General features: G+C 40.1%; 1 protein-coding gene across 4 annotated transcripts in view; it reads left to right on the top strand.

The window, feature by feature from the left end:
* The window catches only part of SLC23A2 (solute carrier family 23 member 2), a 63,856-nt gene that overhangs the window by 18,461 nt on the left and 17,613 nt on the right, over nucleotides 1-27,782 (top strand). For 2 of the 4 annotated variants that reach the window (XM_075523396.1, XM_075523395.1), the window contains 8 exons: nucleotides 2,563-2,666; nucleotides 12,026-12,311; nucleotides 12,963-13,061; nucleotides 18,569-18,685; nucleotides 19,886-20,043; nucleotides 24,626-24,714; nucleotides 26,201-26,271; nucleotides 27,421-27,602. In XM_075523396.1, the coding sequence (XP_075379511.1) occupies nucleotides 12,180-12,311; nucleotides 12,963-13,061; nucleotides 18,569-18,685; nucleotides 19,886-20,043; nucleotides 24,626-24,714; nucleotides 26,201-26,271; nucleotides 27,421-27,602 (848 nt within the window). In that variant the 5' untranslated portion in view covers nucleotides 2,563-2,666; nucleotides 12,026-12,179. The remainder of the gene's footprint in view (nucleotides 1-2,562; nucleotides 2,667-12,025; nucleotides 12,312-12,962; nucleotides 13,062-18,568; nucleotides 18,686-19,885; nucleotides 20,044-24,625; nucleotides 24,715-26,200; nucleotides 26,272-27,420; nucleotides 27,603-27,782) is intronic. The other 2 variants (XM_075523398.1, XM_075523397.1) reach the window with 1 other exon arrangement.

Raw genomic sequence — 27,782 nt, forward strand, 5'->3', positions numbered from 1 at the left:
TGGATTTTCTCATAATAATCAGAAGTGAACTCGTCCTAGAAGTAACATTCTGGAGCAAGAGAAATGCTCCTATCAGTTTAAATTTCAGATATTAAGCAGCTGATAAAAATGATGACTAGCTATGTAGGATCATCATGGCAGTGCTTCCTGCACTGAAAGAGCAAGATAAATTGTCTACTGTGATTTCACTTTCATCAATAAAATGCGGCAATACAGAGCACTTCCCAGCTGTTTATTCCCGCCTGTCTTTCACAGTATTAGGGAGTTTGAAGATGCACTGTAAAATATATTCCACCGTCTTGAAACAGTAGTCGCAAGAGTTATATCTTGAATTAACATTCATCTCGAGTATGACAGTGATTAAGTACCTATTCACTGCAAGGAGTTTTAACCAAACAACCTGCGATTAGATCTGTCCAGACTGTCGATCATGGAAGCTGGGTTTTAAGTGGAGGCATCCAGGTTAGTAGGTGGTTTATTTGAACTAAATGATTGAGTGTAAATACTAAGTAATCAGAAATAAATCTTTTGAATGATGAAATTCTCCACTCACCAGTGATGAACTTTGGAGCGATTAGTCTTAATTGTAAGGTAAATAGATAACTCTTGCTTAATTGGGTACTTAAGTAATGTTACTTGCATTGAACTCAATTACACTTTGAACTTTGATGTTCAGGGCAAGCAGCATTGAGTCCCTGGCATTTTTTAATGCAACTATTTAAAAAAGATAATTCTGGACATTGAAGTAAAAAAGCAAATGGCTTATTTCTTTCAAAACCTTACATTTTTTTCTTGCCATTGATCGCTTAGTCCTGTACCTCCCTGTGGGCACATCAAATGCCTTGAATCTAAAATAATTTCTAGCATATTCCTCAAAAGTATTGTAGATGAGTAATCTTACAGGCAGTCTGTGGACCTGTGGTACAGCAGTTTATATTTTATGGTCTTAAAACTTAAGATATGGTGATGCTTGCATTAAGGGCTGTAAACTTTCTCCATATCGCAAGTAGAAGATGTTTCTGTTTGTGAGACATCTCGAATTCAGCAGTAAAGAGCAAAGGAAAGAATCTAATAATTGGAGAAGGAGCAAGTGGAGGAGGAAACTTTTCAACATCGCTTTGCAGCGGAGATTAAACGCTGGAACATAATGTGGTTTTATATACGCACACATTGTATAAAATAATCAGTGGAGATAATTGGCTTTCTTCCATGCATTCTCAGTAAATGATGAATAAAGAGTATTGCACGTAATGAGTGTCAGCTTTCAATTAGGTGCGCCCTATTCAGTAGTTGGTTCTTTGATGCAAGAACAAGCACATGCCGATTTCTGATCCGCTGATGATCCGCAGCTTTCAGGTCTTGACAATTAAGCAAGCTTCGGGGGCGTATGGCAAACTTCTACACTTGCGTAACGCTGACTTTGCTCATTAAGCGAAGGGAGCTAGGTGGCGCCACCTCCACGTGTCTTTTCCCTCCACAAATTTGGGCTGAAAAAGTGCTTTTCAGGTAAAGTGAACTCGTTATTCTGCCCACGAGCACTGCGCTCTTGGCCGGCTCTCAGTTGCGTGCAAGTGGCAGAGACGCTGCATATAAACATGGGCGCAGCGCCTGGCAGTTGGGTGCTACTTTCCGGCGGCCTGTTTTAATTATCGCTTACGGTATCGGTTGTAGAAGAAGTGATGGTGTCTCATTAATAGTGCAAGCACGTGATGTATTTGGAGAGGTAACCACTTCTCTCGTGGGGTAAGGGGATGGTGTAAAAACTTGATGGCAAGCGATAACTTGAGGCAGGGGCTGTAATGCAATGAATTATAAAGCCATGTTTCAGAGTGTAAGGGCAGCCTTAAGACAGTGCTGTCCTCCTGCAGAAAGAGAGGTAGGTCAGGGGGAGAAGAAGAGATTCATGCAGAAGGACTGCACGTTAATTAATTTTGTTGTTGTTGTTTCAAGTCCCTTTCCATCTCATTTTGTTCTGTGGCCTTAACATCACTATTATGCAGCATTTTCCATCAGGAAAGTGAATGAGCCCAGCACAAGTTATATTGTGTGTGTTCAGTTCTTGGTGAGGTTGTGGATTGCTAAACCTTGTCTTATGGAACAGAGCTTTGAGATCTGGGACCTTGAAAACTGGCTAATTGCTAATAAAAATATTTCCATGCAAGCTGCACAGCAAAGGCTTATGGAAATGCTAATTTGGTGGAGAAAATCCCACTCCTGATTACAGCTGTTGGAGTCAGGCATGTAAATATTTATGCAACTTGAATTTTGGGGGCCCCGGCTGGGTTTTCTCCCTGTAGCGTTGCAGGTTATGTAAAACACTTGAACCTCCTTGTTCGAGTTGATCTGTACGCACTCTGCTGTTACTCGGAGACTGTCCGTTCGCTTACGTCTCGTAACTATGGCAGAGGCGTGTAGTAACAGTTTATGACCGTGTGGTGTCTTCCTGCATTTCGGCCGTTGTGTAACGCGCAGAGATTGTGATTGGACACAGTACAGTTATACAATGTAGTGAGCCCAACCAGATTATAAAAATCCTCCTTCGGTATGTCTGCATCCTTTCAGACTGCGGCTTGCAACTCGAACCGTTGCACTGAGCATAGGCTGGAAGAAAGGCGGTGGAGGAATTGGCTGAGACAGTCTCTCGAAGTTGGTGCAGGTTTCTGGAGGTAAGAGCTGCTTTGAATTCAGATGTTAATGGGGATGATTACAAAAATCCGACTGCTTTAGTGTGGGCATTATTAAGGAAGAAAACTTAAACCTGACAAACTCGGGTTTTTAATTACTAAGTTTCAATATCTTAGATTTGAGGATTTAATTTTTCATTTAAAAATTTTTATGACTGTAAAGAGAGACTCAAAAGCATTTGCCCTCTTTCCTGTTTACCTGTAAACTTTGGCTTCCTTTTAATTTTTAAAATGGGAGAAATTTATATGAGGTTTAGGCGGTAAAAAAGAGATTTTTAAGAATGCTGCATCTTGGTTAGTTTTTGAAAGTTTCTTGAGTTCCAAAACTTTTATTAAGTTATGTTAAATGGAAAGGAAGTATTTATTTCAAGACAATCTAATAAATCAACTCAGTATAAACTTCTTCAAGTGTGTAATCTGTTACTGGTTTTATATTGCTTACTGGACTAAAATTGTTCTCTTTCAACAAGGAGTGATTATCTGTACCAAAAGTAGACATAGGAATGCCTAAGCCTTTGGAAAGGAGCTTCGTATTCAGAGTTGAAAAAGTTGGCGTGTTACCCTGATTTGCTTAATAAATGGAATTTTTCTTAGATGAGTCTCTAACTTCACCTTTGTTTTAATGCGATTAAGGTCTTGGGGAAAAAAGTAGCTTTCATCAAAGTGCCAAGTAGAAGTACAAAGAAAGCTGAGAAAAGAACCAGCGTGTGCTCAGGTTGCTTTCTGAGTGCCATGAAGGACCTTAATGAACTGTGTATTAACATCCATAATAATGTGGCGGTACCTGAATTCTTTGATTATTAATGCTCCACAGGGAGACTGTAAGGACTGTATACTATTATAAATCAAATTAATGTGTACCATAAACAGTGAGGGAGGTGTACTGAGCTACAAGTAAGACTATAAAGTAGTGATGTGGTTTTTTTAAAGAACACTGATACACTATTTCATTTCTATTTACCGTGAGCGTCCTTGCTATCTAGAGAGCACCGCAGGTGTCATTTGATATCAGTTGCTTGATGTCAAGCTGTAAAATTGTTATCTCCTAGATTTTGCTTACACTTCTTTGAAATGTAATCTTATGGCTTCTTCTGTGTACGTCTTTCTTGGTCTTCCTTAGGACTCTGTTAACGCAGACCATTGCGTACAGATTGATGGGATCTGCTACGGAGGGTGGTGCACATGGTGCACAGAAACTTGGCAAAACTGTTGCCTCTTGGAACAATAAAATGAGAGAGTAATGGGGCGAAAGATGAGCAAGGAATGGCTTGACCAAACGCATCTTTGACGTATGCTTACTGGAAATACTCATGTTTCAGATATTTCTGTTTAGAATCACAGCCTAAATAAGCTGCTCTTTAATTATTTGAGTAACCAAACATGTAGTTTTTGAAAGCTGTGAGATCCTTTGTTAAACATCTCATTCAGTTGGATTTAAGTCCTCAACAAGCTCATTCACACAGGAAGTTAATGAGATTTAGCTAATGTGCTTTAAATCAACGGAAGGTTTGAGCTCGGCATAACTTTCCTGTGCGTCTTTGTGTAGACATGCCCTAATAACGTTGGTCAGTTGTTAAGACATACTATTCTGGATGGCAGTCAAAATACCAACTACTTAAAAATTCATTAGTGCCTACAAAGAAAGAATATGTTTGTGCTTTGAAGATGTCCTTTAAAGTGAAGTGAGAAACTAACTTAGGACTGAAACTTCTTAAAGTGCCCATCAACTCTTGTTTTTTAAAACCTAAATGTTAGGAAGTTTGGGCTTATTTAAAATAGCAGTACTTTGTCTGCTTCTACTGCAGGTAAGGGGAAATGATGTCTTCTTGTGAAGTGTTGCGTTAGGAATTTGTAGTGTACTTTTCTTTTTTAAGTGTAGATGTAGTTTGCTCTGGAGTGGAGAGGGAAAATCTTCTCTGTAGCATTTAAGGACAAGGTAGCATTTCAGCGCAATTTCATTTCATGGGAAGGAACTCTGGGTGCAAGAGGCGCCTGGTAAAGACAAATCACAAGTATTTTTCAGGCCAAAGAGGCTCAGTTTCAAAATAGCCTGAGGAAAAGCTCTACTTAAGACTCAAGCAGGAAGATGGTTTTTACATGTAGCAACAGAAGATTAAGCGCGGGTGCTGTGCAGCTTTTCTCACGTCTGTAAGATGGTCAAAATCCCCTGGAAGGTTGAAAAACTGCCCTTGGGGCACACCTACGTATCTGGAACAGTTTATGGGCTAGAGGACCTCGTGGGTGCTGTATCCGAGTACCGATCTGGAGATGTAATACTCGTGGCCAGCGCTGTGAAGCAATTGAACTTGTGGTTGCGGGTCTGCAGACAGTACTTTGATTGCATCATGTTAAGTACTTGCTGGGCTTTATTAGCCTTGCTGATGAGATACTTGTTGATGAATTCTTTGGAATAGGGAGGACCTTTTTGCTTTGTAGGAAAACATCAAGCAGCTTTTTGGACAACTTTGAGTAGCAAAGTTGCTACTCTTTTGATCACTTGTAAATTGGTTATTAATATTTTAAAACCCCTTGATAATGTACTGTTTCATTTTTAACAATTTCTCAGAAACACGTTTCTCAGGCTTACTGCATTTCTGCTGTTAAATAGCAGATGTGAACAGCTATGGCAGGCAGGCTGGAGAGTGAAAGGGGGAATCTTGTTCTAAGGTTCTTCTAATATTAAGAATAGCATAACTCAGGACTTGTAAAAGGGAGGACATGTAGAAAATCAAACCACAGTGCCTGTGGCTCCCATCTGATGCACAGAAGACAAGGTGCGTCTAATAACAGGAAGAGGAGTCTTTGTTTTTCAATACCTTAATGGCACAAAATCAGTACAGAAATTTTGTGCAATGGGCTTAACTAGCGCCAGTGGCAATCTGGAGAAAGCTGCTGTTCCATAATTAGCTGGGAATTGCCTGGCTTTTGTGTTGAATTGTGTGTCTGGCCAGGGGTAGCTGTACCCTGTAAGTAAACTTGTCTAATTGGAGCCTCCACAAAATTCCTTAATTCTCTGCGTTGCCGGTCTTGAAAGCACAGAAGCACTCCTGTTTCCCTAATCAGTTCGGTACAGTGTTTTGGTGAAGGAGTTTCTTTCAAAACTTCCCTGATCTCCTGGCATCCATCCTGCCGCCTTCTGCAGCCATCTGCATCTCCCTGGATACTCCCGTGCCGATCCGAGCTGTGTGTCTGCCTGTGTCCCCCTTCTCCGTGTCTCTTGGTGAACGTCAGCTGGCAACCAAACTAAGCTGCTCTGTCCCGCAGCATGCAGTTTCTCTTTAATGTGTCCTAGTGCTGTAGAGTAGTATTAGCTGCTTGGCCTAAATGCACTTTCTTAAACTAAACAAAGTAGATGTGGTGCATTTGTTACTGGCTTAAATTCTTCATAGCTGTCTGACGCTACAGGAACTGAGAATTTATCTTTAGTTGCAGTCTACAGCATGCCCTTTCCAGAAACAGCTCTGCAGTGCTCACAGTATTGGGTATGAGTGAGTGAAGTGGATTTTAAAACTGGTTTTGTCTTCTGCTCAGCCTCGGTACATTTTAATAATAAAATATCCTGATGTGCAGGGAGTCCAAATCCCTTTCCACATCTCTGTCGTGTGTCCATGGCCAAAAATACAATCTCAGACGTAGAGGATGCCTTGATTTGTATTTAAACAGATTGTGTGCTTGAGTTTTAGAGATGCCAAATGCTTGAAACTGCCATTGAAGGTGGTGGAACTCCAGATACACTGCTGCAGTTCAGGTTATTCTCCTCAAGTGTTTTGAATTTGTTTAAAATGTAGGTGAAGCTAACCTTGGTTGCTGTAAGGTTGGACAACTTCTAGCTGAGAGTCATCTCTGCTTGCAGGAGAAAGTTGTTGTTATTCACATGAGTCTGACAGCTAATTACAAATAATAAATGGAAGATTGTAATTAAGCTGTCACCTTAATGTGATTCTCATCTCCTTAGTCTATGCGACAGACTGAGCTCTCTTGGCTCTTCAGCCATCTGTAAAAGCCAAAAAGATCCTGGGCTGGATCTGACATCGCTCCTTCCTCGGGGCGGTGCGACATGTGCTTACCAGGTGGCATACCTACATTAGTGCTCCTGGGAGCTTTTCCATCAGTACGCTCTAAAGAATGTGCTGTTTCATCGCCAGCTTGTTTTATAGCATGCCTGTTGTGCTTCCTTTACAAATACTTGCCTTGCACAGCAGTGTAGGGCCACCGAATGTAGGTCAGTTCCTGATTTTCCACGGTCGAGGTGGAGAGGGGAGGACCACAGGTACTGATTAACTAGTTAATTCTGTTTGACACCTGTACTATGCTAAGAGATAGGAGGGAATACACTTACCTTTCAGACTAGCTAGGATTCTCCTCCTAACTTTTTTACCATCTGGTTTACTTGTGTCCTAGACCTCCTCCAGCAGAACTTAGTGTTTGAGGAAAGAAATACAGCATACCACAACTATAAGGCAGCCAATTTCCATTTGTCTTTGCAGACAGTTCCGCCACTTTATAGAGCAGTAAAACATTTGTGATTGTCCAGCAGCTTCTGGTTGCGGCTGTGGTTTTAGGAGACCTGGTACCACTTCTAAAATGTTGCGGCCCCACCGTGCAAAGCACTAAATCAGGCCACTTAAGTTGTGTTCAAACTTTGTGCCCATTGCTCATGTTTATCTGCTCAGCTTTATGCTGGGTCAGCTGTCTCCTGTCCTCGCAAAGCAGCTGCACAAATCAATATGGAAAGTCTAAAGTATTTTGGCTAACATCCTTGTATGGTGGGTCTGGCTCAATTGATAGAAATTGGAGATCCGGTTGGAATTTGGAAAGACCCTCATGGTTTTAGAACGTTTTTGTTTTCAGTTTGGCAAATAAGGAAATACATAGAACTGCTTCCCTCTTAAAGCTTCTGGGGAAAAAAACCCTGCATCATTCTTATGCTTTGGAAAACCAGCAATTTTCAGAGTTGAATGTCATCGTGACAATCATGGGGGAACCTGAGGTCCAGACTAAGCTTCTTCCAAAGGGTGAACCTCTAGGTGTGTTTATTGCAAATGTGGGGCGATATCGCGGTGACGACGTGTCCTGAACCCAGCATTGCTTCCCAGTTCTGGCGCTGCCAGTCTGACAGCACCTGACAAATTGTTGACTCTTCTAATGGATGTTTAAAAAAAACCAAACCCCAAACAAACAGAAAAGCCCCAACAAGCTGTTGCTCCAAGCATGTTGCAGTCTGGAGGTCAGATTGGTTTTGTTTTCCTCAATCTTTGCTTTGCCAAGCTCTGGATTCAGATGTTAAAGGCCCTCAAACATAGCACTGTAGAAATGGCTGCCATCACAGCAAATCTGATGTTGGTTTTTTTTTTTTTTTTTTCCAATTTGTCTTTTGTAGTTGTTAACTGGGTATTCTCAGACTAATATGAAAAAGTAGGGAACATTTTTAGTGTGGTTCAGCCCAAAACTATATCAAATGATTCTGCTTTTAAAGAAAACAATGCGTGCAAGGGGGGAGACGTATATACTACAATTGCCTACTCCTTTAATGGGGTTCACAGTCCATTTTTCCTTTCCATGTTAATAAGCTCTTTATGTATCTCTGTATCTTCTGTCCTGCCCAAATTAACTCTTGAATCTAGTAAAAAAAGAGTTTTCAAATTACTTTTTAGACAGACTTGCATGCAGTTTGGTACCTTGTGAAACAGAAGCTTTTTGTGCAGCCTGTCTTGGTATATGGGCAGATTTCTCTGTAGGAAAACCTTTGTTCTATACTTCAGTGAATGTATTTATTTGTGGCAGAGGTTCCAGAGTAATGACTTGTGGGCAGACACTGCAGGAAGAAAAAGAAAGGTACATTTAATTACAGTCTTGCATTGTACATCTCCATCTCTGATGTTTTTTATCTTTTTTTCTTTCACTGAACTTTGAAACACACTGTAACTTGTTTAAAAAAAATAGGAGAGCTCCCGTGGTAAAATAGAAAATGTGTTATTAGTAGTCATGAAAATGCAGAGTGTAAGAACTACCATGTTGTGTCAAACCAGACACTTCTGTATCTTTGTGTCCTGTCCCGATGGTACCAAATCTGGAAGAAGATTTGTGTGTCGGAGAAAAGGCAAGCGTGTCGAAGATGCAGAGTGGCCTTTCCCTGGCTAGGAGGGTTTTCCTCTTGTGAACTTGCACCTGGACTATCCCCTGCAGTAGGCTATTTGTCTAGATACTAATCTTATCTAAAGCACTGTAAACCCATGTCAGCTTTTGGCCTTCCTGGGTTAATAATGTATGAGCACTGAAGATAATTTGGTATAGAAAGAGATGAATGTTAATCAGTATCCTGGTGGAAATGTCACTTCTAGCCTTTCCATTTGATCCAAGGCAGCAGATAATTTATTATACTGTGTGTACGTAGCTGATGTTGAGTGAGTTTTATCTCTTTTTACATGACTTTTCAGCTTCTGATCAGTTAGATTTGTTACAGAGGGCTATAAAATGTCTGAGTCATCTTGTTCAGCTGTGCTCAGTTGGTGGGATAAGAGGTCTGATAAAGAATGATGATATCTTTCAGATAACCTGATCTGCTGCTGCCTAAAGATTTCTGTTTCAATTTGATACTTCTGATTGCAGAATAAAGGTATTCTGAAAATCTGATTATCATCTGTGCCATTAAGTGCAAGTTTAATTGCAAGAAGAGTTTGGAAATTTGTTCTCCTCGTTTTCCTTCGACCGCCCCCCTGACTCACGTAGGTGTGGTATTTGTGTGCATGTATACATGTGTACACAAACCCTCTTGCTAGGAAAAGATGAGGCTGTTTTTTCCTGTTAATTTGGAGTCACTTGTTCGTCATCATCTGGGAACCCTCATCCAAACACTATTTTGTTCTAGCTATTGGTGTTTCAGCTCTCAAGAATTAATACAAGGCACAGCTTATTTGCATGCTCTCCTGATGCAATTCTCAATTCCCAAGGAATGATCACATATTCTTTGAGAAGATAGCAGTCTTACTGTTTGCAATGCGAAGTAAAATGGGATTATATGGTCTTTCCTTTTGCATCAGTGGAGATGCTAGTTAATGCTAACTAAGCAGCTTATCGTGCCGGAATACCTTAAACCAGATCTCCTGAGTGGCAGGTTTCCTGCTGGTGTAACTCTTACGCTGGTGTTTTATTGGCATGGCTGCATTTGTTAGGGAGGTGTAATTTTGCCCTTTCCCTTTTCCTTTCCAATCTGAGATGAGAAAGCTACCAGAGTAAACTACGCCTGTCTCCATCACTGATTTTCTTGGAGAATAAAATATATCTACATTGACAGAAAAAGGCAAATTTTTTTTTTCTTCTTTTTTGTGTGCTTAAAAAAAATCCCTCGTGCCTCTACAGTAAAAGCAAATAAAACCCCTCCAAAAAAACTCCCACCCTGACACCCCCACTGCCCCCCAAACCTTTAACTAGTATCTATCTCCTCCTCCTCTCTAACCTGCTCGTGTCACGTCTCAGACCGGCATAGGCAGCTTTGAGACCAACGTTCCTGTAAAGATTTGCGGAGGCATCACCAGTTATCTGTGCACAAACTCAGAAGCAGACAAACTAATTTAAAGTTGCTGTTCGCGTCTGGAGATTTGCACTTTTGAAGGGGAAGTCTGTGGTTATTGTAAAAATGGGAATGCCTTTTTTTTTTTCAGAATGGCATGGCAGTACTCAGTCTTCTCCTTTAGTCTTAAGTTCAAGTGAGAAATAATTAATTATGCTATCTTAACATTTACTTTAAGAAACAAGTCTTAATTAAACCCTTATTTGAAGGCACTACTTTCCATTCCATTTTGATTTAATTAGGAGTGCTTCAAGGGTATCTCAGTGCCCAAGTAGTATTTCTTATGTATATATATTTTTCTCTCTTGAAAAGTTACATCGCTTTGAAAGATTAATATCTCTTTCACCTGAAGTAACCAGAATTTTCTAGCAAATGGGCAATTAACAGCTATTAAGAAGTTCTAAAATATTAGTACTCTGTAATTTTTCAAACAGTCCTAAATTGCCCCTAGCAGAAGGGTCTTTGTCAAGTTTCATTATTATTGCAATTACAGTAGACATTCAAGCTGCTGGCATTCTCCTGAGCAGCATTTTGGAAGGGATGCTTAAGACAAAACCCAAACCCTACTTTTTTGCTTTCTAATATATACATAACTGTGTTTTTTGAATGTCCATTAGCTGCCTTTCCACCTCTAGCAATTAAGTTGAAAATGTCGTTCACTTGCTTTTGAAGTAACGCCAGTGGGCAGTGGCACGGTTTGCTGCTCGATTGTGTTCCTGGTTTTGCAGAAAATTTCACTTGATAAGATTTGGAAAAGGCCATTTTTCAGGTTCTGTCATGTACTTTCATCTGTACCTTGGCTTGTTTCATCCGCAGCTCTCTGCAGCTGCACTTTCTTTTTGAAGCTCTGTAACCACAGGTAGCAAAACTTGGTTTGCTGCAGAATATTCTATGCGGTCTCATGGGAAGTTTAGGTTCGTATCTGTTAATTCATGTTCCTTAGTCTTGGAAATGGTAAAAGTGTGGGTGACCATGGACTGGCAGGTCTAATTTAAGGAGCAAATGTGGGAAGACTATACTGCAGTGACCCATCCGGGAAGACAAAAGAGAACCAGTAAGCTGTAAGATCTTTCCTGTTCCTGTGCCAAAATAGTAGTGATACTAATTAAAATGCACAGTTTTATCCTGAAGCAGTTGCTTCAATATCATCAGGCAGATTACCTTGAACATCCCTCGTGCAACTGGGATAATTTCAGGTAAGGGTGTTCAGCAGAAAGGGCTGTTTCCGCCTGTCTGAAATAGGCACACTGAAAGTTGGGTGTGCTTCACTGTCCATCTAGTCTAAGCTTCCTGGATGCTTTTTATTTAAAAATAAGTTGTTTTAAAAGGAATGATTTAATTATACAGAGGTGAACTTGTGAGTAGGTCTACAAATTGACGCTCTTTGAAGAAGCACAAGTATTGTTTGCAATGGATGTTCAATAGCAAGCTGTTCTACATTGCTGCGTAGCTAGAGTACAGGCGTACTTTGTTCCCAAAAAATTCTATGGAAATGACTGTGAAATTGAAACAAAGCCAAGGTTTCAATATACTACTAATAATTGAAGATCACAAGAGAAGAATGAGAGAATAATCACAGTATTCCCATCTGAAAGAGTTCAAAATACTTTAGCTTTATCTTTAAATGGTAATTGCTAATTATCAGATCAAAAAGGAATGATAAGAGTTGGTGAGTCATGAGCGTGAACAGGAACCAAGGCTGCGGGACATGTGTGTTTGTACATGTATCTTAGGTAATCAAGAAAAAATTAATTTATCTCTTCAATTCTAGGTGCCATTGATGCTAACGATACTTAAAAAAGCAACCCTAATGTCCCAGCTGAATTACTGAGCACTTTTGTGATTCCTGGAGGTGCTGCTGATTAAAGAAGAAATCGTCCTTAGTACTTGGCCTGTCATCCCAGAAGCATCTGCTTGGGTACTGTATGCAAGTCCTTGACATTCTGGAAACGATGGGGATTGGTAAGAATACCACTTCAAAATCAGTGGAGGCGGGAGGCTCAACAGAAGGCAAATATGAGGACGAATCTAAACATCCCACCTTTTTCACCCTGCCTGTAAGTAACACCTTCAGGTACTACATAGTCAAGCTCAGTGTGAATCAGTGAATAATGCTTTGTTCTAACCATGTTGTACAAAACCTTTACTTCCACAAGTAGTTAGTAAAACCTCTTTTGCCACTTGTTACTGTTTATATATAAACAGTCAATTATGTTGTCTGTAGTTATTTCGCGTCTGCGCTCCAAAGCAGTGCGGTTCACAGGACATGCGATTCCCCAGAACAGTTAACTGTCCTACTGCAGGACGCACCAGCCCCCCGTATGTCCTGAGTTGCTTGGCTAAGAGTAGCAGGCAACAGCAAGGAAACGCTTGTTTTCTTTTACTTACTCGGATTTTCAGTTGTATCATCCTGTTTTACCTGTCAGCCTCTTAAGAACTCTTCCAATCAGTGTGCTGCTGGTTTCCCCCTGCCCTCAGCTGACACTGTCCAGGCTTTGAGGAGCTGTATGCGATGTCTTTCAAGTTTCTGTATATTCCTAGACCTGCTGTTATAGAAATGATTGCTTGCCATGCTTGTAACGTTTTCTGACAAAATGTCAAAAGCAGATGTCAAGTGCCAAGAGAGAAAACTGAGTGACATGAGGTATGATTGCAGAGAAAATGTTTATTTTAAGACCTTGTGTTTTGTTGGTGGGTTTTTTTTTTAGGTCGTGATAAATGGTGGAGCAACATCCAGCGGTGATCAGGATACAGAAGACACAGAGTTGATGGCCATCTATACTACAGAAAATGGCATAGCGGAAAAGGTATGTAGTGGTTTCCTGCTAGGTGAGAACTCATTCTTGCTTTTTCAGTTCTATTATTTGTCCACACTAGTTTTACTTGACTGAGAGATTTTCTTTCTCTAATCAAACGTGCTGACTTCCAGATTCAGATCAGGCCTGGGGGAGTTCTGTCCTCATGACTCTTCCGGTCACACATTTTGGTTGCAGAACACGGGGAACGACTCAGCAAATGTTAGAAGCAGTTAATGCACTTTGACCTGCCACCAGAATTCGTAATATGTGATTTTTTGGTTTCTTCATTTCCGTTGGCCTTTTGCATGGTTTCCCTGATGAGTTCATTCTGTTCTGTTCTTCAGTTCTTAACTTTTTCTGCATTTAGTCAAGTAAACTGGTGGCGTTGAGCACCTTCAAAAGTGGGATCTTCCACGCTCTTTCCCAATTTCTTCCAAGCTCCAACCTCAAACTTGATTTTTCTAATTCTTCTTTCAAGTAAGGGGCTGCTTATTATTATTTAGGGACAGCTTTGTGAATGAAGTTCAGGTCTTTTATAAAAACCCTTGAACGTTTTTCCTTAGGATAACAATGATTGTATCTTAGCTCTTCAGAAGGACCCAGCTGAGGCCTCAAAGGAGACCAATTTTGTTGTGATTTTTCCAGCTTTCTTCTCAACTTCATCATTCCTCAAGCCTGTTCAATAATAATCTTGGAAGAAAAGACAGTGTGAATCTAAGCTTTTGTTTAAAATAAGGGAGAGGATTATGGTAAATCTGAACAGCACCTTCTTCTGAAATGTTTAGGTCTAATTGGCTTTCTGGGTAAGCCTTATCTCAGAAAAGCCTCCATTTGACCAGATCTTTCAAATGTTCTGATTGAAACAAGAACAAAACTCTCTTGGTTCCAAGCAAGAGCTTCATGATGCTCATTTCTTTGAGGCTGTAACTTCTGTTGGGGCAAGGACGATACCAAAGGGTGTAGTTAAGGTTTTCTAACTCAGACATCAAAATTCACTTCTGAATTTCAGATTTAAAATGTACCCTAAACAGGTGATGCTGACAGAGGTCTTTCAGTGTTACATTTTAGAAGAATGTTATGCATGCCACGATGTGCCTTCGTATACTCTGCCTCTTTCCAGATAGTCTGCCTGTATGTCTCAAATACATCTCTACTACCATCTTGATCATGCTGCTATTTTAATGGACAAATATTGGCAACTGTTGGCATGCATATGTCTCTGCTGGCTGATTTTTGGAGCATGCTCAAACTAGTGTGGAGAGAGACAATCTGATAAAAGCCTTGAGCAAAAGGCGTTGGGATGGAATTGTGCAACTAAGATTAGCGATCTCTAGACATTAAGGCATGTCTTCATAGCCTGTTTTTACCAAACATATATTTTTCTCCCTTCCACTTGATCCATGTGATCAGAACTGTAAATGATGGATGATAATTCCCCTTAAAGAGACCATGAGCTTTTAATCAACCAAATCTGCTTGAGTTAAAGCTTTGCTGTGGCTTACAATGGATGAACAGTGAAAGGAGGGGCTGTAGCAATTAACAGCCTCATGTATTAAGATAGTGTTTCTGGTGATCTAGGCAAACCTCCTGCTTTTCCCTTAAAATAAATGTGTGCATGAAGCATGTTTCTTCTTGGCTTTCCATTCCTCTTGAGAGATCATTCACCAAAAAAGCAAATGAAAGGCCTTGAATAAAAAGCCTTTAACAAAGAGGACTGAAATGTACTTAGTTGGTGGAGGATGCCCAGTGCTTACATTGTCTCACAATATTTGTTAGCTGAAACAATAAACTGTTAGCCCAGATGAGAAATAACTGTATTGCTGCATCCCTATAAAATAAGCAATACGATGTTGCTTATTGCTTAGTAGAATTCATTTGAACGTGTTGTCAGCTCCTTATTTCAGGTAGTTCTTTAAAGGCCTTATTCCCTGCAGTTAATGAGTTTTGAGTTTTCTTTTGGTCCTTCCCACTAGTACTTGATAACAGAGCCTTCATCTTGCACTGTTGTTGGTGTTCGCTTCTTTGGATTTTGGGGTGGGTTTGTTGGTTTATTTGTTGTGTTGTCGTGTCGTCCCCCCCATTTTTGCTCCACCTTTATCTCTGTTTCATTTTCCCCCCCTGTTTATACTACTACTGTGCTTTTTTTTTTTTTTTTTTTTTTTTCATTTTTGTGTTGTCCCACCTTTGGCCAATTAAAAATAATTTTTAAAAAGTATTAGTCTCTGATGGGTATCTCATTCAAAAAGGTACAGTTCATTCCCAGCAATTCCCTACGGCATACTGTGGCGTACTTGGCAAGCACTAGCACGTAGTCAGTACGTTAAACCAGCAGGCACACGCTGGAGATACGAAAGGGCCAGTGACTACCCAGTGACTTACCAGCAGGATAGCCAGACCTCACCCTAGTTCTCAAATTCCTCGTTGTTCCGTCTTGGTCCCTTTTACGTTGGTTCCCTTTAGCCATTTATCTGCTAAAGATTTTATGAAGGTGAAAGCTTTCTCTTCCAAAGTGGAATAAGTCTGGCTTTTGGAAGGAATGAGGAGTATCCCGGATTTTTTTTATCCGACCACTTTGCTGTGTAGGACAGACATTGCTATGACAATTACGCCTTAAAGTTTGAAATTCTTTTGTTAGAAGACCTATAAACTTCGTTTGCTAAAGGAGAGCTTAAGTTGGTTAGCAGTTGTCGATCTGTGCCCAAAGAGAGTTTTCTGCGTGCCGTGGATGAGTTGACTTGTTCCTAGGCCTGGTGCCTGCTCATCTTTTTATTCTTTGCAGACAAATGTAGGCATAAATGTAATCACAAATTAAAAGCTCTGAAAGGACTAATAAACTTGCTACATGTGCCATGGTCTTCTTGGTAGAAACAGGTCATGGTTTCTGATTTTTGCTGCCCAAAGAAGATGGGGAATATATATAGTGTAATATAATAGATGGGTGCGTGGAAAAGTTTAGGAATGTACTTGATGCAACCTCATCAGTCCTATGAAGAAAAATCAGTGTTCGGCACTAAGTGGAACATTTAGGTAGCTACTGGATGTTGGTCTGGCAAAGTTAGAAAAGCTAGAAAAGAGGCCAATTAGATGGGTTTTCAAAAGGCAGGGGCCAAAACAGAGCCACCAATCTGCGCAAATCACTTACTGGATTTTTAGAGAACCTGGTATCCTGCGTGGGAGCATCATGAACTTTGAAAATCTCATTTCTGTCCGTCCTTGGAAGGAGTAATGCAGGTTGCTCAGTGCACAGTGGTAGGTGTTTTATCTTCTCACACTGCAGTCAGGTGGGGAACTATCCACAGTTTGTTGTCCTAAATCTGTGCTGCTATTTGGGTGGTTTCAGCAAGCTAATGTTGACGTGATTCATGAAGCAAACAGTTAATTTCTGCTGATACCTCTCTGTTCCTACCTCACGGGCAGATGTTGTAACCATTCGTACTCTTCTTTCGTGACCTCTGCCTCTCTGTAAGTGTATGATGACCTCTTAGTCAAAATGTTGAATAAACAGGCAGTATCACCGGTGAGCAAAGTTCTCAGGTGGAGTGTATGTTGCAGTGAAATTGAGGGGAGGTGAGGCAATCATACACACACCTTTTTTTTTTTTTAAATATATATATGTGTGTGTGTACAGTCTCTGGGGGAGGGTTAACAAAACTGCTTTATGACAACAGAAAGTATCAGAGGAGCTTCTCTGGGTGAATCTTTGTTTTCCTGAGCAAGTCCTTCGAAGAAGCCTCTAGTGATGATAAATGTCCTGCTGTTCGTCCATAACTGTGTGGGCTGTTGAGTCTTCCTTCTTCTGCCTGTCTTTGTGGGTCAGCCACTTTGTGTCCTGCCTTGGATCTACACATAATTGCATTGACGTGAGGATGTACACAGTTTTTCCAAAGTTCCCGTTAAAGATAAGACATGTACAGGTTTACTGCTGCTCAGTTCTCTCCCTCCAGTATGAGGTGAAGCTCTAAAACTCAAGTTCCTGAGGTTTTTTTTATTTTTCGCTTTTTAGAGAATGAGGTCAGGAGAGCAGTCTTTCATTTTTCGGTCGATGAAAAAATGACATTGGTGCTGCAAATTGGCAAGATGAGTTGCACAGTGAACAATTTCCCTTAGTCCTCTGTTTAGGACCTGTACCTTATTTAAACTAACCCTGGTGAGCAGATTGCTCGGTGCTTAACGTTGTTAAAAAGAGTTTTCTGAAATTAGTGTTTCTATATTTTGCTTTTCCACTGTAATACCCTCGACCTTTCCATAGCAGGGTGGTCATTTACACTACCTGAATTTGAATTAACCCAGTGGCATTTGTTTTCCCAACAGAAATCAGAGGTAAGAAGGAAGTGCCATGGGTCAGTTTGGCTTCCCTGACCTTGTAGATGATAAACCAAATGGAGATTATCTAAGCATAATCTGTGGATGTGTTGTGATTTTTGAAGAAGTAAAGACCATTTGCGGCAAAGTCACGAGTCTGGCAAAGTTCCTGGTCTTTGTGTAAGGCTACTTCACTTGAGTTTGTTATGTTCTAGTGTGGATTAGGTCAGAACAGTAGTTATATAAGGTATGTTTTGGTTAGTTGAGCTGAAATTATAAAATCCGATACTTCCTCCTGCTTTTGTTGTTGTTATTTGGGCTTTGGAGCATTGTGTTCTTGTTCTCAGGAATTTCAAAACCAATTTGAACGAAACGGTTCCACTTGGTTGTGAAGAAGAAATGATTGAGCTGAAGGTTGTTTTACTGGAAAATCTGCAGGGATTCTGATGCGTGTATATGTGTGGTCACTTGTCTGTTAGCTCTCTGCAAATTAGGGCCCATGGTAGGCCAGAATGTGGTCTTGCTTAAATTCCTGTAGGTTTGGAGGAAGTCCGCTTGACTAATACAAATTGGCTGTGGATGTATTGAGTTACAATGATTAGCATTTTTCTTGACTGCTTGAATGTGGGGTGGAAGCAAAAATAATAAATCTTGTGGCTAAAAAAGGTTAACCAAGACTGAAATTGAGTAAGAATTAAGCGGGGAAGCAATTACCGTAATGAGGAACTTTCTTGCCTGTGATTTTTGGTCTCTTATGCAAGGATACCCATTCTGCTTTGAAAATAGCTATTGTTAACTCTTCTACTTAGTTCCCATTCTTCCTTTTTTGCTGTTTTCTTTTTCTTTTTTAAATAAATGGTTCTGTCATGATAATCCCATTTTTTGGGCAACTTTTGGCTGCCAGGTCAGTTATATCATAAAGGAACAATTGTTGTGTTAGTATAATAAGCAGGGAATGGCTTATAGAAGTGAATGTGTTTGGTACAAGTTCAGTAGCTACAGCTGGAGATGAGCTCGTCGTCAGAGATAAAAGGCTTTAAAAATGCAACATATCAACATTGCTTGGGAGTATTATACCAGCCTTGGAGTATCTGGGAATTGCCTGATAGTTCACATTCAGTTTATTCATATGTAACAGTAACCTACTGTTTGTCCTTTTTGTCCTCCCCCACTTTTTAACCCTCCCCACCTTTCTACCCTCCCTATCAAAATAGAGCTCTTTGGCAGAGACGCTGGACAGCAGTGGCAGTTTAGATGCACAGAGAACTGACATGATTTACACTATTGAAGACGTTCCTCCTTGGTATCTCTGCATATTTTTGGGGTTACAGGTATGTTTCAAAACAGCCATAATATTTTCTTTTAAAGCTTGTTCAGCATTTTCTGTGTAGTTGATTGCATTTGTGTATGTGATAATTTTATTCTTCCCACACGCTCACATGTTTGAAGAAAGTGTTAAGATAGTTTCTTCTGAAGTTGATCACAAAGATTACTGTGTTGATAATGACCTATATTATTGTTTGCTGGCTTATGCATTTGTGAGATTCACTTTAATATTAGTCTTCTAAGCTGCTGCTAGTAAATAAGTGAGGAAAGGCTAAGTGGTAAGCTTCAGAAAGTGACATTTGGCACCTCTGGAATTGAAGATAGAGAGAGATAATGGTTGAGTCCTGAAATCTTGAATATTAAAGTGGCTACTCTAGTAATTTCAATTCTGCAAGCTTGATAGCATCATCCTGGACCTGTAGCCTTGCTAATAAGCGTGGCAGGCAAATTCTGCACTCCTTGGAGTGAGAGGGTGTGCTTCCTGCTATGAGTAGGACTTCAGTGGTGAGCTGGACCCTGCTACCAGCTCAGCCACACGCTTGTGTGAAGCGGAACAGCTCGTTTCATCTCCTTTCTTTCTCAAATGGTAATAAACTCCCACAGGAATGCTGAGAATTTGTTAATATCTGTAAAGTATGTTGAGATCTCCAAACAAATACATTCCAAAGCATCCTTTTTATTTCTGCCTTTCCTCAAGGACAGGCAGTTCTGTAGGGATTGTATTTTTACTTGTTGAATATGGTTTTGTTTGTTTGTTTGCTTAATGTATTTGGATTGGAAAAGAATGAGTACATAGTTTCTGGTATTTGTGAGTTTATTTGCAGCCCAGTTTGTGTGTGCTCTAAGTTCATTTGTAAGCTAATGGTTTTTCACATGGTTGAAAGTGAATGGAGTTATTTATCTGCTGTTCTGTGTTAGAAGCTGTTTTCGGCACAGTTACCTAGATACCTCCTCATCAAGAGCAGTAGCCATGTAGCTATGTAAATAACCTAGTTTATCCTACGGAAATAGCGATCATTAGCAACAGGCTAGTGGTAGCTCGACATGGAAGGAAAATACTTGAAGAAATGCTTAAGACCAGGAAGTGAGAGCTTTGGTGGATAATTCAAAAGCAAAAATATCCAATGCAAAAGAAAAGATGGTCATAAATTCATTTACTTATTAGTATTGGCTGCAGTATTAACAAATCTTTTTTCTCTTCACAGCATTACTTAACGTGTTTCAGTGGAACTATAGCAGTGCCCTTTTTGCTAGCTGATGCCATGTGTGTTGGATTTGACCAGTGGGCTACCAGCCAGTTGATTGGGACCATTTTCTTCTGCGTGGGCATCACTACACTGTTACAAACAACTTTTGGGTGCAGGTGAGATTTGGGACTCGTTTCTAGTTGTTGAGATGGTGATAAGACTAGACATCCGTTGGGATTTCCAGGATGCAGTCCAAGATCCAAGAGGTAGTTAGTCTATTTTCAAAGGATAAATATGAAACACAAGATAGCAGGTCAAATACAGGGCAGTTAGCGAAAGCTTTTGGAGAGCTGCTCCCAAAAAAAGGTGGATCTGAAATCGGAGAAGGTGTTCCAAGGGTAAGAAAATACAGCAGGGGCAGGGAGAGGGAAGAAGGAGGAGCGAAATCCATGAAGACAGAGAAGGTAGAAGTGTTTCTGGGGGAAAGGAAAAGTTCATACGCCATGGTAAAGAGGAACTAATTTTTATATTTTTGTTAGTTTCTTGAATGAAACTATATTCTGGCCAATGTTTTGGTTGTTATGATTAGTCGTACAGCAAATTGTGCACTTGTTCCCGTAAAGTCCTAGTCAATTTAAAAAGGTAGGGGAAAATGATGAGGATAATTTTTTATTCTGTGAACTGAGTGTCTCTGATACCTTTCAATACAAACAGATCATTTGTTTTTATGTGTTAGTTGCTCTGAGTTGCAGATAATGATCCTTCCTTGAGTTGGGAAGAAACATATATGTGTACAGGGATGCCTGTACCTCTCCTTTGGTCTGCTCTCCTTAGGAGGATGCAAGAGACCAATTCAGCTGTTAGGAAATACTTGTAAAAATCTGGTGTTGGTAACAACAGGATTTTCTAAGTTTTATTAATGTGAAGAGAAATCTTTTTTTAAAATTGTGTGTTCTACAGTAAACGCTGCAGAGAGATGTTTGACATGTTTACTTAAACTTTTGTTGACTCTGCCTGTGGCAACCAGGAGTAGCTAAAACCTGCCGAGTCATTTCTGCATCTTCTTGAATAAACCAAGAGTGATAAGTAAAACCAGAAGAAAAGTGCATATTTTAAGAGTATGCCCTCATATGGTTACTTGAATGATTCATGGGTCATTTAGTTCCATTTAAGAACAATGCGAGCTGAAATCTTGCATTCCAATAGAAAATGGACAAACACCCCCCACATTTTTAAAGATTTATCTAAGAAACAGAATCTTTGGGTGGAAAAGTTATCTCAATAGGGTGCAGAAGACAAGCCTACGGTAGGTCACTTGCAGGTGTAGATCAGCTTTTCATCTAAAAATTTCCCAAATATTTCAGGTTTTCCAATATAATCTTCGGCTGATATTTTAGTTAGCTTTAGTTAGCTTTCTTGTCTTTTTTCCGTTGGAAAAAACCCTTCCCTTTATTTTTTTATTATGTCTTACTAAACTTAGAAAATCGCTCCACTGTTTTGTATGAAAAGTTCATTCTGATGACAAAAGAGCATAATGAAAATTGTTGAAAGAGAAAATTTTCTTTCCTCAATGTATTTTCTTTTAGTCAAGACTACCTGCAGTTAATAATCACATTTTCTGCCTGATTGGCTCTTTGTGCTTATAGGGTAGCTGGCCTTAGCTGTAATGATAAATTTTCGAGTACCTCGTCTGAAAGGAGGCAGAGGAGCAGAGTTGTGCCCTTTGGTGTTTTGAACCTCTCTTTTGATGGGAGTAGTGTATTTTTCTTCCCCGTCTTCTATTTGTGTTTCATATAGGGAATCAAAGGATTGTTGACCTAGGCGGGAACTGGAAGATAAGGTCTTTTATTGTTCAACTTTGAGTGTCTCCACCTTGGATTTATTGAAGTTTAAAATCTTCCAATTTTCTAAGAAGTGCAGAGGTGCGCATGGAGATGAACTCAAAGGGGAGCTTGGTTTTCCTGTGCTTCTACCAGCTTTCTTCTTCTGCCTCAAATTTATCAGAAGAAGCTTAAGTTTTATGCTTCCTGAGACTTTTATGTCTTCACAGAAGTAAAGTTTGCCATATTTTGGTTTTTTCCCCTAACTAATCTTGGGCTTTTTCTCTTTATTGCTTACTATAGAGTGATCTGGGGCTCTTGCAGAAACCGGTGTGGTCCCATCAGTTTGAAACGCTCTGTTCCTTCTGTGTAATCCCACCGCTGCCCTCTCTGGTGGTGTTTTATACTTGTCAGTGGCTTCCACTTGCACATGTTTATATACTGAAGAGACAATTGTGTTTGGTTCTTAAAATAAGTGCACTTGTATTTAAGGAGAAAATTTCCGCAGTTGAATGTTTTATAACTATTTAACATGTGATTCTGGTTTTATGTAAGGGTCGGAATGGGATATAGCAGCAACATTCCCTAAATGAGATTTTGAAGTATTTATTGGCAAGTCTGTCAACTGCAAAGCATTTTGGCAAATAAAGCCACTACAGTTTCAAAAGGTCAAATTCCATGGTTTAAAGGTCCTTAAAAGATGGATTTAGCTCAATTATGAGGAAGAGTTGTAGTCAATTTGGTACCTGTACTAATTTTAGGAATTCAAGCTATTTATTAGGTTATATAATAATCCAAAAGATTTGGCAAGGATTCAGAGTAATCACTTTTTGATTACTCAAACTGAGACAATCAAATACAGCTTTAATATACCTAAACATTTTAGGTTTGTTGCAGTGCCCATCGCTACATTGTCTAAGAGTTCTTACGTCTGTGTGACACGTTAAGATAACGAAGACATTTCCAGATGACTTTAACTGCATAGAAAGCTCTGTCTTCAGACAGAGCTGGTGCCAAAATTGAGCAACTTTGCAATTTAGACATGAAATGAAAATGATAGCCCAATCGTAAGCTGCTGGTACTTTAGCCAGTTAGTAATGAATGCCTGGCTTTGCAATGGGAAGAGTATTTCATAAGTCATGTTCCAAACTGCAGCTGTCTCTTTAGAAAGAGACTGCTCTTGGTTGGCTGATTGAGTAATAAGATTTTAAAAAAAGAAGAAGAAAAAAAAAAAAAGACTTTTTTTTTTTTTTCTGCTTAGGGAAAAAAAAACCTATTTTGAGCCTACTGGCCCTTTTGGTAAATATTCGAGGTTAACTGTCTCATATAAAGGTTGAGCGGATAGCTAAGCAAGACATGCTAAGATCTTATTCAATTCAATTCTTATTCAAGATGTATGCAGGGTCTTTTATGGGATAGAAAACTCACAATCTGGACCTAAGTCTCAGTACAACTGACTTCATCACTGGAGAATGTTTTTGCAATGTATATTTACAAAATCATTAGGGGGGGACAGAGTACTTGTGTAGGTGGGATAGAGGAGTAACAGCTTGTTAAAGGTATTGCATATTTTGCCATGGGCACCAGCTTGCCCAGTTTGCTTAATGAACCTTGAAAAATAAGGTGAATCATTCACTTGTAGCTACCAACCGTTTCTTCACCAAAGATAAAGCTTTGATTTTTGCTTGAAGAAACTTAGAAGGGAATTGCATGCCAGTCAGGTGTGCTCAGATGGCTCATGTATTTTATGAAATTTGACTTTCTAATGCAGTTTTCAACGTTTGCAGTAGGTGGGTCAGCTTTTTAGATTGCTCATGGCCCAGACTCCTTTCCGATGGTAGTTCAACTGTTCTAACTTCCTGCCTGTGAACTTTACAACCCCTGTTAGTAACATGCTTCTGATTTGATCTTTTTTGTTAAACATGTATAGAATTTTTTCCCCCATGGTTGGTTTTTGGTTTTTGGGGGTTTTTTTCTCCCTTCTTTGTGCCTTTTCTGACCTTTATCTGAATTTGCTACAGTTAGTTCTTTTCCTTTACTGGTGCTTGCGCTGGCATCAAGGCACTTCATTGCAACTGTAAAACAGCCATAAACAGGGTGCAGTAACAAGAGCCGCATGAGCAATTAAGTGTTCCTCATGTTACAGTTTGAGATCTGCTATTAAAGAGAGTCTTATGACAGTCCATTAATGACGGTATTTATAGAATAGTTCAAAGTGCACCTTCTCTGTAGTTAAGTAACATCTGAATATTTGTGATGTTATGCAAGCTGGGGTTGATTCAATAAATACGTAGTTGGTGCTGGTAGATGCTCTTTAGATCTTAAACCTTTTGGGAAGTGTGAACACCAATGCTAAGAATGTCATCTTGAAATTCTTGCAGCATTTGTATTTATTGTTGGTAGCCACCTGGAACATCTAATCAGCTCTTATCAACCTAATAGTTATTTACACATACACTTAAAGATGAATGTATAAATGACTGTACTTCAAGTCATGCAAAGGGAAGGTATTGAGTATGCAGACTGCATACTGCTCAATCAAAGAGCTTTTTTAGTGTGGCGGGACGGTGAAAGCTGCATGTTCAGCAGTCTGACTGGTACTTGCATCAGAACGTGCATCTGTATCCTTGTTGTGCTGCTGAGTCAAAACCTTAAATCAACGTCTGGTACCTGCATGCTGGTATCCGGTAATTACTTGTTATAGGCGTTGTATTAATAACTTCATGCATGTAGTGTCTTCTGTTAGGTCTTTGGTTTGTGAAGTCTTAGTATTTCTATGTCTGTTCTTTTTAATAAGAAATTTTCATATTTCACATTTTTAATAACCCCCAATAAAGGATGGTTTTGAGGATGGGTAACCACCGAGCTGCAATTGGTATCCTGACACAGTACCATAACACTGAGAAATGTCAGCATCTCTTCTTTCCCTTTCCACCAGGTTACCCTTGTTTCAAGCGAGTGCTTTTGCATTCTTAGCACCTGCTAGAGCAATACTCTCCCTGGAGAAGTGGAAATGTAATAATACAGGTAACTGTCATTTATGCTTGTTCAGGTTTAAGTGACAAATGACCCAGATCACATACAGTGCGACTGCCAAACCTTTTGATATGGAAACTGGAAGTAATGAGCAAGGAATATGAAAAATTCTCTCCTTTACCACTGGTAAAACTTTGTGCCTTGGAAAAAGATTCCTAAAAATGCCCTTGTGGAATTCTGTTTCTGGGGTTTTTTTCTTTTAATATAAAAAATGTTGACAAATCTAGCAGTAGGATAAAACAATTCTTTTGTTAACAATGTAGAGAAAGGCAGAAGGATTCCTTAAATGTTCCTTTCCAGTATTTAGAAATAGTAAGTCCAATTGAGTCCCTTTAAGTTGAGTAGTAGTAAGTTTGAGCAATGTTCAGCATCACCTCAAGACCAGTATTTTTACCTGTTTAACTCGTACCTGACAGGTTTTGCTGAGCAAGCTTTGACAATATTTGGATGTTCATTTTAACTTTTTCCTTGCTAGCTTCATCATTCTGAAAGGTTTTGAATTTATTTAGAGTGAAAATGTGCAGTAAAACTGGTTGAGTAAGGGGCTTTTTCTGTAACTTAGGTTAGAAAACTGAAGTGGAAACAGCTCTGGCAGTTTTCTTTTTAATGGGGTGTGGTGGTTCTGTAATAAGGCCATGGGCAGTGCACGACAGCAGTATAGAGAAGCAGGCTGCTTGCTTCTAACTAAAGTTCTTCCCGGGGGGCCTTTTGATTTTCTAATCATTTATATTATTTACATGTTTATACATCTCTTTTGATTCACTTACGACCATCTAATTCGTTTTCCTGATGTTTTTTCTATAGAAAACTTAGCTTTGAGCATTCACATTTTCTCACTGGCGGAGTCAGATTTAACTACTGGGAAATAGCACGTGGGTTTCAGTGCCCAAGATGTAAAGGCAAGCTGTGGTGTGCTTTAGTAGTGCTAGCTGTGTTGGATACTTCTGTGCCAGTATCCTAATACACACCTCGTTGAAAGAAAATACTGTCTGATAACCTTTGATGGCAAAGCAATTTTTCCACTGCTTCAGCTTTTCAGAAAGAGCCTTTGCTGCACCTTGCTCTTGAACCTTTTAACCTTCAAAAGGTGTCAGATGGGCTTGTAACCATGGGTCAATTCATCATTCAGTGAGTGACCTAAATTGGTGAACAACAAACGTTGGGTACTTGATTCCTAGTGTGCAGTTGAGTAATTCTCCATTCATCTGTTCACTGGAGTGGGAAAAGAATCCCTAATTGACCTTTCTTTCTGAAAGTTATGATTTTGTTCCACTTTGGTACGGTGGGTAAGATTAGTGGTTAGCTCTTGGGGAATGTAAGCATGTTATTACTTGATTTGTAGCATTGCGGAACTATTCTGCGGAAATCAAGGCTCATTTGTCAGACACAGCTTAAGGAGAGATTTGTTTTGTATTAAGTGATGGCCAAGTGGCCGAGGAATAAATCCCTGTGTTTTTTCTTGTCTTCTTTTTGTAAGATATAACAGTTACAAATGGAACGGCAGAACTGCTTCACACTGAGCACATCTGGTATCCCAGAATACGAGAGGTAATGTAGGAGTAGCCTTTAGCTGTTGATCTGTCCGATTCCAGTTCAGTTTCTCGCCTAACCATCTGTGTGTTCTCTCCTTTAAGTTGGTAATTTCTTCTTTCACTGCGATTTCATTTGAATATATCCCTGTACTCATTTCATGGAAGTCTTCATCTTTTCAACTTGTTCATTGCTGGACAGCAAATACAAGGAGTTAGTTACCACATTCCAAAAGATGCGCAGTAAAATGCACAAGCAGGACGAATACTCTTCTTGTAACACTTTGCGATTTGTGCTCGCTGCTAGCAGTTCAGCTGCTACCAGACCACTTGCCTGCTGTCACTCTGTTCAGTAGGCTGTCCCATGGAAGGTAAATATGCAGTTAGCAAATCTGTTCATCGCTAGGTGTCTTAAGTTGGAGACTATTCTGATCAGACGTTGATTCTCCCAAGAGACTTGCTGAAATATATCAAACTCCTTCTCCACTCGCAGCACTGCAGTCTGAACTTCATCATGCTCTGCAGAGCCCAGGATGAGGGTTGTGCCCAGGCATCACACTAGAGTGGTAGATAGCGTAGTCCAAATTAAGGCGTGTGTCATGGAATTTATCTCCCATCCCGTTGCTTTGGGCTGCAAACTTTTTCTTAATTAAAAACAACCCCTCTCTCTTCCCCATGTTCAAACCATAGCTACATCCTGCCAAGAGCCCTGCAGCCAAGAGGGCTGACAGTCTCCTGAGACCACAACGCTGCTCTATACCAGCTTCTAAGGAGCACTTGTGAACAATGCAGCATACACTCTGCCCCTAGGAGCTAGGAGCATCACCTCCGTGGCGCCACCAACCCTTGCCGGTTCGATCTGAGAGCTTAAAGGTTAGCCTGGAACCCAGGTCTCCTGTCTGACAGTGTGATGTGCTATCCACACAACTACCAGACTGGCCCACTGGTCTGTTGTGTAATAGTTTTGTGGAGAAAACCATAAGTGTTATGCTTAAGCAATAAGTCACTTAAACATAATGAGCTGTTTTATGACGAAAAATTTGCTGAGTTCTTCTGTGTCACTGAATTCTTTTAACTGCAGTTTGTAATCCAGAGCAGAAAAAGAAACGTTTTGGGTTTGGTTTTAAGATTTGACTGAACTGTCTCTTTCCCGTTCTTGTGTGTTCAGATCCAAGGTGCTATTATCATGTCCTCCTTGATAGAAGTGGTGATCGGTTTGCTTGGCCTTCCCGGCGCCCTGTTGCGGTACATTGGACCTCTGACCATCACGCCAACTGTTGCTCTCATCGGCCTCTCGGGTTTCCAGGCTGCTGGAGAAAGAGCAGGCAAACACTGGGGTATCGCTATGTTGTAAGTACTCCTGGGTGTTCTTGGCTTAGGTCAGGGGGTCCCAGTTGGTAAGTCGTCACGCAGGAATTTTGGAGTGCCAAGGAAAAGCCAGAGTCTGCTCGGCTGGCAAAGGTAGCGCTGCAGTGCTCCCAGCATGGAGAAATACCATGTGCAGGAATGTGAGTGGGTCTGGATAGGGTC

This window comes from Mycteria americana, chromosome 23 (genome assembly GCF_035582795.1).
Source record: "Mycteria americana isolate JAX WOST 10 ecotype Jacksonville Zoo and Gardens chromosome 23, USCA_MyAme_1.0, whole genome shotgun sequence".
Classification (NCBI taxonomy): Eukaryota; Metazoa; Chordata; class Aves; order Ciconiiformes; family Ciconiidae; genus Mycteria; species Mycteria americana.